Raw genomic sequence first — 14,801 nt, forward strand, 5'->3', positions numbered from 1 at the left:
GTGGTGGCGCACGCCTTTAATCCCAGCACTTGGGAGGCAGAGGTAGGAGGATCGCCGTGAGTTCAAGGCCACCCTGAGAGTACATAGTGAATTCCAGGTCAGCCTGGGCTAGAGTGAGACCCTACCTCTAACCCCCACCCCCCAAAAAAAAATCTGAAACAAGGGGCAGAGAGATTACTTAGTATTTAGGGCACTTATCTGTGAAGCCTCAAAACCCTTGATAAACTCTCCAGATCTCACGTAAGCCAGACTCACAAGGTAATGCAAGTGTGCAAGGTCACACATACGCACAAATGGCACATGTGTCTGGAGTTAGACTGCAGTGCTTGGCGGACTTGGTGCGCCAATTCTCAATTTCTCTTTCTCTCTCTTGCTCAATGTCTCTCATAAAAAAAAATTTAAAATAAGAGCTGGGCGTGGTGGCGCATCCCTTTAATCCCAGCACCAGGGAGGTAGAGGTAGGATGATCACCGTGAGTTCAAGGCGACCCTGAGACTGCATAGTAAATTCCAGGTCAGCCTGAGCTAGAGTAAGACCCTATCTCCAAAATCCAAAACAAACCAACCAACAAACAACAACAACAATCTAAAGAATTTCTGGCCTGATGCAATAGTACCAGCTCCTTGGAGACTGAGGCAGGAGGGTCATTTGAGTCTAGGAGTTCAAGGATCACTGGGCAAAGCACTGACACCCATTTTTTTTTTCTTTAACTTGTGTGTACGTGGGCGCACCAGGGTCTCTCTCTCTCTCTCTTTTTTTTTTAATATTTTTTGTTTATTTATTTATTTGAGAGCGACAGACACAGAGAGAAAGACAGATAGAGGGGGAGAGAGAGAATGGGCGCCCCAGGGCTTCCAGCCTCTGCAAACGAACTCCAGACGCGTGCGCCCCCTTGTGCATCTGGCTAATGTGGGTCCTGGGGACCCGAGCCTCAAACCGGGGTCCTTAGGCTTCACAGGCAAGCGCTTAACCGCTAAGCCATCTCTCCAGCCCGGTCTCTCTCTTTTTAATCTTTTGTTCAATTTTATTTATTTGAGAGCGACAGAGAGAGAAACAGGCAGAGAGAGAAAGAGAGAGAATGAGTGTGCCAGGGCCTCCAGCCACTGCAAACGAAGTCCAGACACATGTGCCCCCTTGTGCATCTGGCTAACGTCGGTCCTGGGGAATCGAGCCTCGAACCAGGGTCCTTAGGTTTCACAGGCAAGCGCTTAACTGCTAAGCCATCTCTCCAGCCTGCACCAGGGTCTCTTGCCACAGCAAATGGAAACCAGACACACTTGCTCCACTTTTTCCCTCCAGTTTCACATGGGGAACTGAACCAGGGCCCCATGCTTTTGCAAGCAAGTGTTTTTAATCACTGAACTATCTTCCCAGGTTAAAACAAACAAAACCAACTGACTTCTGACCCCTATCTTTCCAGGTGCTTCCAGGTAACTAAGACAGCCTAAGATAAGGCTGTAAAACACACTAGGGGTAATTTTTTCACTCGAATCTGTAAAATTCTGTAGCTACCAAAACAGTTTCTTTGTTTTGTTTTTCAAGGTAAGGTCTCACTCTAGCCCAGACTGACTTGGAATTCATTGTGTAGTCTTAGGCTGGCCTCAAACTCCCAGAGATTTCCTACCTCTGCCTCCTAAATGCTGGGATTAAAGGCTTGCACAACTATACCCAGCCCAAAATGGTTTGAAAGGTTGTTTTGAGAGGGGGAGAGGATATGAAGGAGAGTGGAGTTTCAAAGGGGAAAGTGAGGGGATGGAGGGAATTACCATGGGATATTGTTTACAATTATGGAAGTTGTCAATAAAGAAAAAAAGATTGTTTTAAACTAGGTGTGTGGTGGCTCATACCCACAAGTAATCCTGCAGGAAGATCACTGTAAAATTGAGGTCACAGGGAGGTAGAAAAGTATCTTAAAAAAAAAAAAAGGAGGGGAGGCTGGAGAGGTGGCTTAGTGGTTAAGCACTTGCCTGTGAAGCCTACAGATCCCAGTTCGAGGCTCAATTCCCCAGGACCCATGTATGCCAGATGCACAAGGTGGCACATGCATATGGAGTTCGTTTGCAGTAGGTGGAGGCCCTGGTGAGCCCATTCTCTCTCTATGTGCCTCTTTCTCTCTGTCTGTCCCTCTCAAATAAATAAAAATAAACAAAATTAACAACAACAAAAAAAATAGAAGCTGGGCATGATGGTGCATGCCTTTAATCTCAGCACTTGGGAGGCAGAGGTAGGAGGATCTCTGTGAGTTTGAGGCCACCCTGAGAGTACATAGCGAATTCCAGGTCATCCTGAACTAGAATGAGACCCTACCTCGGAGGCGGGGGGGGGGGGGGATAATATGGCGGGGGCTGTTGGGAGAAGCAGTGAGAGATCCTGGTAACTGAACACACGGTCCTGTGAATGGCACCCTAACCACTTATATCCTACCACAAAAATAGCCTTTTTTTTTTCCTGAAACAGCAACAATTCCGATCACAAACAGGGCTGGTGGTGTAGCTGAGGAGTGGAGCGTTGCTTAGCAGATGCGAGGCCATGGGTTCAAACTCCGGCACTCCTCCCCAACGCAAGCCAGGAATATAAAATCGCAGACAAGAGCTGCGGATGTGGGTCAGTGGCAGACTGCATTCAGAAGGCTTTAGGTTCAATCCCCAAAGCAGGGTGGTGTTAGGGTGCCTGGCAGCATTTACCTGTCTTGGGGAGGCAGAGGCAGGAGGGTACATTATGGCTCCCACGGCAAAGTCAGCAAAAGCAATCACCCTGAAAGGCAAGTGTTTGCTATGGGGTGTTCTTAGTCATTTGTACTTTTTTTTAAAATTTTTTTTTAAGCATCTAGCATCCATTTGTAATGGCAAGAGACCTGACATGCATGTGTGCACACACACGTAAATAAATAAAAATATTTAAAATAAAAAATTTTAAAAGATCATGTTCTAGGCTGGATAGCTCAGCAGTTAAGGCACTTGCCTGCAAAGTCTGACCCAGGTTTGATTCCTCAGCACCCACATAAAAGCAGATGCACAAAGTGACATGCATCAGGAGTTTGTTTGCAGCAGCTAGAGGCCCTGGCATGCCCATCCCTCCTCTCTCTTTTTCCTTTCCTTTATCTGCCTCTCTCTCTCAAGTAAACAAAAATATTTTTTAAAAAGATGCTAAGCCAGGTGTGGTGGTGCAGGCCTTTAACCCCAGCACTCGGGAGGCAGAGGTAGGAGGATCTACATGAGTTCAGGGCCACCCTGAGACTACGTAGTGAATTCCAAGAGAGCCTGAGCTAGAGTGAGACCCTACCTCAAAAAACAAAAACAAAATCAACCAAACAAAAAAAGATGCTGAATACATACATGCCTGATACAGAAAGCCTGTGCATGACAGGGGGAGTCATGAGCGCTAGGGGTGTCTGGCTAAATCCATATCTTATGCTCACCAAATTGCCCGGTAAGCACTTCTCTTAATGTTCGTATTCATATATTAATGCTACTCTCACTTCTGGTTAGAGAAGCTTCTCTTTTCATATCTCAGTGACCTCTGGGATGACTCAAAAGGCACCATAGTGCCGAGAAGACGTGACAGAGGAGTGCTCAGCACTGAAACATCTCTATCACACCTTCCAAGGTTCAGGGTCCATTGTGGAAGAGGTGGCAGAAAGAATGTAAGAGCCAAAGGAAGGGTAGGCTCCTTACAACGCCCTCTTCCAGACACAAAATGGCCTGGATATCCATGACCTCGCAGTACCTGACATTATCTACACAAGACCCTCATAAAAGGAGGAAAAGATGATGACATCAAAATAAAAAAAGCGATTGATTGAGAGGGAGAGAGGATATGATAGAGAGTGGAGTTGCAAAGGGGAAAGTGTGGGGGGGGGAGTTATCATGGTTCATTGCCTATAATTAGGAAGTTGTCAATAATTTAAAAATCAAAAAAAATTAAGATTTATTCATTTATTAGAGACAGAGAGGAAAAGAGAAAAATTGAGAGAGAATGGGCATGTCAGGGCCTCTAGCCGCTGCAAACGAACTCCAGATGCACATGCTGGCATGTGCATTTGGCTTACAGAGACCTAGAGAATCAAACCTGGGTCCTTAGGCTTCACAGGCATGTACTTTTTTTTTTTTAATTTTTTTTTTTTTTTGTCTATTTTTATTTATTTGAGAGTGACAGAGAGAGAAAGAGAGAGAGAGAATGGGCGCACCAGGGCCTCCAGCCACTGCAAACGAACTCCAGACGCGTGCACCCCCTTGTGCATCTGGCTAACGTGGGACCTGGGGAACCGAGCCTCGAACCGGGGTCCTTAGGCTTCACAGGCAAGCGCTTAACCGCTAAGCCATCTCTCCAGCCCACAGGCATGTACTTTAACCGCTAAGCCATCTCTCCCTCTCCAGAACCCCCACTTTTTTTTTTCAAGGTAAGATCTCATTCTAGTCCAGGCTGACCTGGAATTCACTATGTAGTCTCAGGGTGGCCTTGAACTTACGGCGGTCCTCCTGCCTCTGCCTCTCAAGTGCTGGGATTAAAGCGTGCACCACCATGCCAGGCTTTTAAAAATTTCTTTATTAAAGAAAGAGGGGAGAGAGAGAGAGAGAGAGGGTTAGCCAGTGCCTCTAAGCGCTGCAAAGAAACTCCAGATGCACATCCACCTTGTGCATCTGACTTATGTGGGTTCTGGGGAATTGAACCTGTATCCTTAGGCTTCACAGGCATGCATCTTAACCGCTGAACCATCTCTCCAGCCCGGTTCAGACTTCTGACTCAGCTTTAGCTGAGTTTACAGGATGCGCCCAGCTGGTGTTAGGGTTTGCAGCTGGCTTTCTTTGGTGCTATTATCTCAACATACCTCTGCTTGGGAATTTTTGGGGGGCTGGGAATGGAACCCAGGACCTTGTATATTCTACATGCACTCAGCAAATATACTTTTTTATTTATTTGAGAGAGAGAGAGAGAGAGAAGGAAGCAGACATACAGAAAGGATGGGCATGCCAGGGCCTCCGGCCACTACAAATGAACTCCAGACACCTTGTGCATATGGCTTACGTGGGTACAGGGGAATTGAACCTGGGTCCTTAGTCTTTACAAGCAAATGCCTTGAGAGAAAGAGCCAGGTAGAATGGGCATGCCAGGACCTCTAGCTACCTTGTGCATCTGGCACTGGGGAATCAAAGTCGGGTCCGTAGGCTTTGCAGATAAGCACCTTAACCACTGAGCCATCTCTCTAGCCCATATTTTACATTTTTTTTGTGTAAGTGCCCTTGGGATGCCCATGCCAGAACAGAACTCGTTTGCCAGGTGTTTGAGCGGTGAGGCTCTTGCTGATTCAGGAGCTCACTGCTTTTGGTTAGCCAGCCAGGGTGATTCCCTTCCTCTGCTCCACCCCCTTGCATTGTAGCTACAGGCCTGAATGGCCACACCCAGCTGTTTCCGGTGTTCTGGAGACAGCTCAGGGAGGAAGCACATGAGCTCTTTTCCTTTCACTGTGTGTGTGTGTGTGTGTGTGTGTGTGGTGGGGGTGGAGGGTCTCCTGACATAGCCCACACCTATCTTGGAGTCTTCCTGCCCAGGCTTGCACATGATGGGGTAACTGTCGCAAGTCACCAATCCAATTTCATTTATTTTTTGGTTTCTCAAGGTAGGGTTTCACTCTAGTCCAGGCTGACCTGGAATTCACTGTGTAGTCTCAGGGTGACCTCGAACTCAGTGGTTCTTCTACCTCCCCAGTGCTAAGATTATAGGCGTGCGCCACCATGCCCATCTCCAGGTTTATGACTTAATAAAAGCTGCTGCCTTTACATAGTGAGGCTCCAGAACAGGATAGCTATTTAAATACAGTCAAAATTGAGTGGGAAAAGGGACACAATCCTGTTTGCATGACTAGGGTTTGGTGCTCAAAGAGGAAAACCAGTTATGCAAACCTCACATTTGCACATTTCCATGGCGAATCAACTCCTTTTCAAAGTGCTTGAAAACAAAGGTAGGATAAATTTTTTAAATTGATGCTTATTCTCACTTCCTTTTTTTTTTTTTTTTTTTTTTTTGAGGTAGGGTCTCACTCTAGCCCAGGCTGACCTGGAATTCACTATGTAGTCCCAGGGTGGCCTCCAACTCATGGCGATCCTCCTACCTCTGCCTTCTGAGTGCTGGGATTAAAGGCGTGCGCCACCACACCTGGCTCACTTCCTTTTGTTAAAAAAAAATATTTTATTATTTATTTATTTATTTGACAGACAGAGGGAGAGACAGAGAGAATGGGCCCGCTAGGGCCTCCAGCCACTGCAAACAAACTCCAGAAGCATGTGCCCTCCGGTGCATCTGGCTAACGTGGGTCCTGGGGAATTGTACCTGGGTCCTTTGCCTTTGCAGGCAAACACCATAACCCCTAAGCCATTCCTCCAGTCCCTCTACCCCCCTTTTTAATGTTCTTATTTATTTGAGAGAAAGAGGGAAAGAGAGAATGGGTGTGCCAGGGCATCCAGCCACCTTGTGTAGCTGGTTTATGTGGGGCCTGGAGAATCGAACCTGAGTCCTCTGACTTTGCAGGCAAGCGCCTGAACAGCTAAGCCGTCTCTCCAGCCCTCTCACTTCCTTTATGGAGGTGAAGGGAAAAGCATGGGAACAGTACTGGGAACTTTCAAAACAAACATAAGGTCACATTCTTTTCGTCTCAAGAGGAAGAGATTGCTACAGTGACTGCTCTACTGGCAAAAATGCACTAATTTTGGCATGTTTTGATAATCAGCTGGGGAGATGACTGAGCCTCTAGAGTGCTTACTCTGCAAGTATGAAGAACTAAGTATGCATTGGGGAGGCAGAGGCAGGGCTAGCGTCATGAGTTTGAGGCCACCCTGAGATAATGAATTTCAGGTCAGCCTGGGTTAGAGTGAAACCCTACCTCAAAAAATAAAGTACAGCCGGGCGTAGTGGCGCACGCCTTTAATCCCAGCACTTGGGAGGCAGAGGTAGGAGGATCGCCATGAGTTCGAGGCCACCCTGAGACTACAGAGTTAATTCCAGGTCAGCCTGGACCAGAGTGAGACCCTACCTTGAAAAACCAAAAAATAAATAAAAAAAAATAAAGTACAAAAACTGGGCTGGGTTTGGTGGCGCACCCCTTTAATCCCAGGACTTGGGAGGCAGAAGTAGGAGGATTGCTGTGAGTTCGAGGCCACCCTGAGACTACATAGTAAATTCCAGGTCAGCCTGAGCCAGAGTGAGACCCTACCTCAGGAAAACAAAACAAAAAGAAAAAACAACTAAGTTTGGATCTCTGGCATCCATGTCACATTTGGGCATGGGAAGTCATGCCTGTAATACCAGCACAGTGAGACATGAGCAGGAAGATCCCTGAAGTGTTTAACCGGCCAAGCTAGTCTAACTGACCTGGTGAGCTCCAGGTTCAGTGAGACACTTCTTAAAAAAAAAAAAACAAAAAAAAAAAAACAAGGTGGCCAGTGAGTAAGTCTCCACCCACACCTGGGAACAAACATGTGCCCACGCACACACACACAAACAAAAAATCCGGGGCTGGGTAAATGGCTTAAAGCCTGATGACTTGGGTTTGATTCTTAGTACCCACACAGCCAGATGCAAAGTGGCCACTCTGAGACTACATAGTCAATTCCAGGTCAGGTGCGACCCTACCTCGAAAAACAAAACAAAATCAATACATATATATTTGGAAGATGAGAGAGAAGAGAATGAGCACACCAGGAACTTTGTGCATCTGGATTTACATGGGTTTTGGGGAATCAAACCTGGGTTGTCAGGCTTCCCAAGCAAATGCCTTTAACCACCATTGCCCACAGCCCTAGGTTTTTGATGTTTTTGTATTAAAAGTACAGGATGGGGCTGGAGAAATGACCATGGTTAAGGCACTTGCCTGCAAAGCCTAAGGATCCAGGTTCAATTCCCCAGTATCCATGTAAGCAAGATGCCCAAAGTGGTGCATGTAGGTGTCTTTGGTCTGTTTGCAGTAGCTACAGGCCCTGGCACACCCATTCTTCCTCCTCCCCATAAATATCTACCTTTCTCAAATAAGGTGGTTGCCTCAAAAGCCAAAGGACCCAGGTTCAATTCCCTAGTACCCACATAAGCCAACGCACGAGGTGGCACGTGTCTGGAGGCCCTAGTGCATTCATGCTCTCTGCCAAATAAACTGTACGTGTGCATGTGCGTACAGGATGAAAGCCGGGCATGGTGGCGGTGCACGCCTGCAATCCCAGCACTCGGGAGGCAGAGGTAGGAAGATCACTGTGAGTTGAAGGTCACCCTGAGGCTACTTAGTGAATTCCAGGTCAGCCTTGAGCGAGACCCAACCTCCAAAAACAAAAACTACAGGATGCGCTAGCCATGGTGGAGCAAGCCGAGTTGGGAGGCGAAAGTGGAAGGATCACTGAAAACCTACCTCAAACAAGCAACTAACATAAAGGTCAGGGAGGGCTGGGGTTGTAGCTCAGTAAGCAGAGGTTTCGCTTAGCAGGCACAAAGCCCTGAGTTTGATACCCAGCACCACATAAGCCAAGTCTGGTAGGCCATAACTGTGCATGGGAGAGGAGGCAGGAGGATCAGCATGACAGTCTCAGAACACAGAGCAAGGGACTGGGAGAGCAGCTCAGCTGGCTGTGTTCCTTGTATGCAAGAATGTGCTGATTCACAAAGGTGATTTGCCTTAGTTGCTTAAACTTTGTGAATAGGCTGATTCTCCGTAAAATTTGCAGTTGAGGGGAAGGAAGCTTAGAAAAAGACCCACACCACACCTTGCATTTGAAAATGATTTATTTTTTCCCCTCAGGAAACACAGGAAGTTAGGGGAATACACTTTACAACCCCTATTTTCAGTTGGTCCCGACCCTTCTGGCACAGCTGTCAAAAACGCTAGCTGTTCTACCAGAACGAAGGTGTTCACCAGCTCGATGTGCGCGCACGCGGGAGGCCTGCGTGCTTTCCCTGAGAGAAGTGTAAGACAACAGCTGCTGAGAGCCATCTTCACAAGCAGGCACCCCCACTCTGGAGGGAGTGCAAGTTGGCACTCAGACCTTGTGCCTCTTCTCCCTATTAACCACCTTCCACAAAGCAGTTGGGCTCCCTAAGCCCTCGTGGCCCTGGTCCCAAGACAACAAACAAGAGCCTAGATTTCAGCAGTCACTCACGCCTAGCAAGATGGGAGGTGGGCTCCTACTAAACACCAATTTGTATCTCTGTGCTTATTTCTACAACTGGATATGGATGGAGAGAACAGGGCCTTCTAGTCACCTCAAACATTTCTAGGACTTAAAAACTACATAAAGTGCTTTCAGATCTTGACGAGACAAACATGGCGTAAATTCGCGGTTTATGGTTAAGCACGGTGAACACATAAGGACAACTGGCTCCAGCAAGACGACAGGATGGCTCTGCGGTGGCGGTTCTTCCCCATTACATTCCTCGTCAGGCTTATTTCATCTGCAGTCCACACTAAAGGTCAGGTTCTGAAGCTGCAGCTTTCAAAGGACGACAGTTCAATCAAGCTTTTCTTCGGTTTGCCAGTAGCTTTTATGTACTGAGGCTTAAGAGAGCCCACCTTTCTCTAAATTTCAGTGAGCACATTCAAACTTTAGGGAAAGCCACCTAAGATGCAGCTCCCACTTCTGAAAATTCCCAACAGGGCACGGAAGCAAAGACAGGATAAATCAACACCTGAAGATGCCAACTCAAGGGACAGGGACTTCCTCCCATCCATCCCCAGGGCTGCTCCTGTCATGGCACAATGGGAGAAGAGGTGTAAATGGCTCCTAACAAGACAAGGCTCATGAAAAAGGAAGGTCTGCTGGCTCCAGGGGGTAGGAGGAAGATTACTCAGGCTTCCTGTAGGGTGGGTCACAGTGCAGAAAACATGAATGGCTAGTAAGAGTTCAGGAAAGGCAAAATGATGATGTAGAATCAGAAGGGCAGAAAAAACAAGCAAACATGTCAAGGAATGACAGTACAAAATAAAGGGTTACGTTCAAAATAGTATACCAGGTTTGAAATCCAGAGAGGCCAATACAACAATTGAAAACAAAGCTTGGGAATCATTAGCAGAAAAGAAATATTAAATATTTGTTTTATTGACAATATCAGGACCAGGCTCAAACCTGCGTTTCAACAAGCAAAACTCATAAATAGCACCATGGTTAGGGAGTTTAGCCTGCTTTTCCCCAAGGCATTTTCCTGCTTTCCCAAGGCATTTTACAATTTATTAAACAAATGGGATCAAACGTCTTTCATCTACCTTGATCTTTAGATACTTACCAAAACCAGATTGGAAAATTAAGCCTACATAGTTGTGAGTCAGATTTATTCCATTACAACCAGGCTACATATATAACTGATTCTGTATATATTCTAGAACTGGTCATGACAAAATTTAGAAAAGCTGTAAGAAATAGATATCCAACTTGCAAATTTCAAAAGGGCATGAGAAAAACTAAAGCAGAGAGTTAGCTCTCTTTATATTCAAAGAAATAGACTTTCTGTATAAATATATACAATTTTTACAGGCAAAAAAATTTACAAGTTGTTTCTGTCTTAAAAATTGAGGATATTCAGCCTGTCTAATGAACCTTGAGTCAAGTAATTCTTGGCTAATGAACTAAACCAAGCCAAAGTAGAACAGGTTTAAAAGTCCTGAACACTTGGACTTTGTCTTCAAGAAGTATAGCTGGGAAAGCTAATTACAGAGAGAAAAAGCTTCCCTTCACATACTGGTACAGTACTGAGGCTTCTAGTCATAGTTTGGTTACTTGTAGCTTACATCCATGGTACACACCTCACTCACCGCCTTTGTTAGTGCTTCTATTTTAACCTGACAGAAAAGCGATGCGTCTGCTGGGCACATTTCTTGAATTCTATGACTAGACTGGCTACTGGCCACTACTGTGGTTCTAGACAAGTAACACCGTTCCACCCACGCACCTTCATTAAATCTATAAGCCCGCCGCCCTCTGTGGCATCCCAAAGTTTGCTTGTTGCCGAGAGTTAGCTTGCTTCTTTCAGACAGTAATTCTTCAAGGGGGAGTACTTGTCTCATGCCTTTATTCTTGTTAGCCACAGCCGCTGGCTTTCTGGCTAGAAGAGCGGAACTCTTGGGTTATTAAAGCCTGAACAGCTTCACACATACACGAGTTCACAGCAGCATGTGGGTCTGGAGGCTGCAGCTGGTTAGGAGTCCACTATTGCACTGACAGGGCTATCTGATCAGATAAACCAAACCAGCCCCTACTCCAGCAACACCCGCAAATGCCAGCAGCACATTTCTGACGCCCCCTTCTAGGTCCTGTACATGGAAGAACTCCACAAACCCATCCTAGAAAACAAAACAAAAGAAAAAGCACAGTTTTCAACTATGGGCTTCTGCTGTCTTAAGACTATATAGAGAAAAGATGAATTACGATGTCTAAAGTACCCCAAACAAAACCGAGAATCAATTATCCACTCCCAGGGGTGAAATGTCTGCTTTTGGAGTTCCTCAGTGAGCATCCACATAGTTAAACTTGACGGGTACAACCTGAACGAAGGAGCTCTGAGTGTGCTCATTTCCGAACCCCACCATTTCCCATTGGGGCTCAGTGCAGCCTTGCACCAGGACTCATCTGGAGGCCAATGTCTAAAGTGCAGGCTAGGCCTGTGAGGTGGCTCAGTGGTTAAAGGCTCTCGTTTGCAAAGCCTGATAACCTGGGTTCAATTTCCCAGTACCCATGTAAAGCCAGATGCACGAAGTGGTGTGTGCATCTGGAGGTAGTTTGCATTGGCAGGAGGCCATGATGTGCCACACACATACACTCTCTCTCTCTCTCTCATACAAATAAATAAGTAAATAAATAAGATAAGGAGCCCTTTAGGAGTATAGTTTAGCAATGACCACAGGTGACTTCATTTCTTCATGCCTTGAACCCACTGCTCTGGAGATTGTTCAACTGAACTAGAAAAACAACCCCCACAGAATACAAGACCTTTCCGTGCAGTTCAAGACGGTCAGACCACTTTTTCTATGGACATAATACTCAAACCAACAGCAAGCAACCAGAAACAAGTTAAGTCAGTTCCTGGAAACTAGGGGGAGTGTTATTTGTAAAACCCGTTTGAGTCCTGCATTCCATTCCACTCCAAGGCCCCTTTCCACCTCAAAAAGCAAACTTACCCAGCCTCTTTGTTTGACTAGCCAGTCCCGTTTTGTCCTTACAAGAACATCTGTGATAATTTCTGCTAATGGTTCGATGCAGCTCTCTTGGTTTATGCTCTTCAAATGTTTGGCCACAAAGGCACCAAAAGAAATTAAAGTCACAATCCTGCCCCAGTTTGTTACGCCGTCACTGAAAACATGGACCATCATTCGAGACAAAGATTTAACATCATCTTCGTTTTTAATGTCCAGTTTCCGAAGCATGCCTGAGAAGAAGAAAAGCATGCATGTTCCTCACGGCCTCCTTTGTCTAACCCCGGGGGCACACCGCTTTGCCTTGCCCACCCACAGCGAGGGAGAAAGAGAGAGAGAGAAGAGACAGAGAGGGAGGAAACCGCTATCTGGACTCTCAGGGCCGACCCCACTTGGAACAGTGACATACATATAACCACCACCCTTTCCGGTCTTTGAACAAGAGCAGCCGTTTCCAAAAATAAAATTAAAAAAAAAAATTAATCAAGATGGGCGGAAAACAATGACTCATGGCCAGAATACTTTGGTTGCAGAAATAGGACCAGGCTCTTTCCACGCACCGCCTGCAATCGCATCGTCCCCCCAACCCGCCCCAATCTTTGGTGGAAGGCTCGAGAGAGAATCAGAGAGAAAGAGAGAAGGGGGGGGGACAAGGGACAGCGGCCAGCGCCTTACCTTGGAAGGCCGTCTCGTGGTTGCGCTGCATGCGGTCCCCGACCCGGCGCAGGGTGTCCAGCGCCTTCCGGCCCGCGGCTCCCGCCCCGCCCATGGGCTTCGCGTCCTTGGAGCCCGTGGCCTGTTCCCGGAGGTACCGAGAGATGATGTCCAGCGACTGCTGGTACAGCCCGTCCTCCTCCTCCTCCTCCTCCTCGGCCGGGGGTGGCGTCGACGGCAACGAGCCGTCCGTGCCGGGGTTCTTGGCGGCCTCCCCGACTAACTCCAGCAGCGGCAGGACGGCGGGCCGCTTCCCCAGAGGCTCGGGCTCGTAGCCGTCCAGCTCGTCTTCGGGCGACATGATGGCGGCCGGCGCGTCCATGTCGGCGGGCGGCGGCGGCGCCAACGCCAGCAGCCTCTCGGGGGTCGCGGTGACGTCGCGGGCCTCGGCGCCAATGGGCGTGGGCCGCGCCACCCTCCGCGCGTCGGCTACCGGGGCGGCCGGGGCCCCCGCTTCCCCTTCGCCGGCCTCTCGCCGGGCCTTGGCCGCCTCCTTCGCCTCGTCGGCCGCCGCCGCCCCCGGCCGTCCTCCTCCCGCGGGGGACGCGCCGCCGCTGCCCGCCCCGAGCCCGGCGCCGCCACAGTACAGGTTGAGGCCGATCACCGCCTTTCTCCGGAGGCCGAACATGGCCGGACGTCCGCTGGCCGCCGCCGGCGCCGCTCCGACGGGAATGGGGAAAAGGGCCCCGGGAGCTCGCGGGCAAGGAAGCGGAACTCTCGACTGCGAGGCTTCGTCCGGGACTCACCGTTTTAGGGCCGCGCTGACGCAGGTTTAAAAAAAAAAAAAAAGAAAGAGAGAAAGAATCCCATAAAAGGGGAAAAGGGGCGGAAGCTTCCGGACGGCTGCACACGGCCCGGCGCGGGACCTGACTTCCGGTCCCCGCGACGCCCGGGCCGCCGGTTACGTAACGACCGTTCCGCCCGCGGGGTGGGCTCGGGAGGTTTCTGGAGCTCCGCGTCCCCCTGCGTGCAGCCCCTCATGCGGGGGTGCCCGCAGTTTTATTTATTTATTTATTTATTTATTTATTTATTTATTTATTTATTTATTTATTTATTTATTTATTTATTTATCCACTTATTTATATTATTAGAATGGGCACGCCAGGGCCTCCAGCCACTGCCAACAAGCTCCAGACGCGTCTGCCGCCTTGTGCAGCTGGCTTAGGTCGGATCTGGGGAATGGAACGTAGGTCCTTACACTTCGCAGCCAAGCGCCTTATTCCCTAAGCCATCTGACTTTTTTGTGTGTGTGATTAAAATTACATTTTCTTTATTTTTATTTATTTGAGAGCAACAGACAGAGGGAGAAAGAGGCAAAGAGAGAATGGGCACGCCAGGGCCTCCAGCCACTGCAAACGAACTCCAGACGCCTGGGCCCCCTTGTGCATCTGGCTAATGTGGGTCTTGGGGAATCGAGCCTTGAACCGGGGTCCTTAGGATTCACAGGCAAGTGTTTAACCGCTAAGCCATCTCTCCAGACCCCCCCTTTTTTTTTTTTTTTTTTTTTTTTGAGGTAGAGTCTCTCTCTAGCTCAGGCTGACCTGGAATTCACTATGTAGTCTCAGGGTGGTCTTGAACTCATGGCGATGCTCCTACCTCTGTCTCCCCAGTGCTGGGATTAAAGGCGTGCACCACCACGCTCTGCCTTTTTTTTTTTTTTTTTTTAATGCCATATCATCCTATCCCTTGAATCACCCAGAAGTTGAGGAGAGGATAGGGAAATTCTGTGATACACTAGCTGGAGTACAGTTAGATGATATTAATTAATAGAGTAAACGTCGGGGGCCTGTGGCTATTTTGCTTACTCAGAGCCCAGCAATGTTTGGAAATGGGGACACTTAATGGACTGTGATGAAGAAATGTGGGCCCTGCGTGGTGGCGCACGCCTTTAATCCCAGCACTCGGGAGGCAGAGATAGGAGGATTGCCCT

The 14,801-nt window shown here is 48.1% G+C and overlaps 1 protein-coding gene across 1 annotated transcript; it reads right to left on the reverse strand.

Moving 5' to 3' along the window:
* Positions 1–8,742: 8,742 nt before the first annotated feature.
* Positions 8,743–13,608, reverse strand: Mcl1 (MCL1 apoptosis regulator, BCL2 family member). The gene is made up of 3 exons (XM_045138525.1): positions 12,833–13,608; positions 12,143–12,390; positions 8,743–11,308 (listed from the first exon to the last, which is right to left on the reverse strand). Exons 1-3 carry the CDS (start codon positions 13,497–13,499, stop codon positions 11,192–11,194), a joined length of 1,032 nt encoding a protein of 343 aa, XP_044994460.1. The 5' UTR covers positions 13,500–13,608; the 3' UTR covers positions 8,743–11,191.
* Positions 13,609–14,801: the final 1,193 nt, after the last annotated feature.

The sequence above is a fragment of the Jaculus jaculus genome, chromosome 19 (assembly GCF_020740685.1).
Source record: "Jaculus jaculus isolate mJacJac1 chromosome 19, mJacJac1.mat.Y.cur, whole genome shotgun sequence".
Taxonomy (NCBI): Eukaryota; Metazoa; Chordata; class Mammalia; order Rodentia; family Dipodidae; genus Jaculus; species Jaculus jaculus.

What these genes read in the sequence shown, in the direction of transcription:
- Mcl1 (XM_045138525.1), bottom strand. Translation starts at nt 13,499, where the DNA reads ATGTTCGGCCTCCGGAGAAAGGCGGTGATCGGCCTCAACCTGTACTGT. An exon ending in CCACGAGACGGCCTTCCAAG is followed by an intron (nt 12,391 to 12,832) that starts GTAAGGCGCTGG and finishes TCTTCTTCTCAG; the next exon opens with GCATGCTTCGGAAACTGGAC. An exon ending in TAGTCAAACAAAGAGGCTGG is followed by an intron (nt 11,309 to 12,142) that starts GTAAGTTTGCTT and finishes TTTGTTTTCTAG; the next exon opens with GATGGGTTTGTGGAGTTCTT.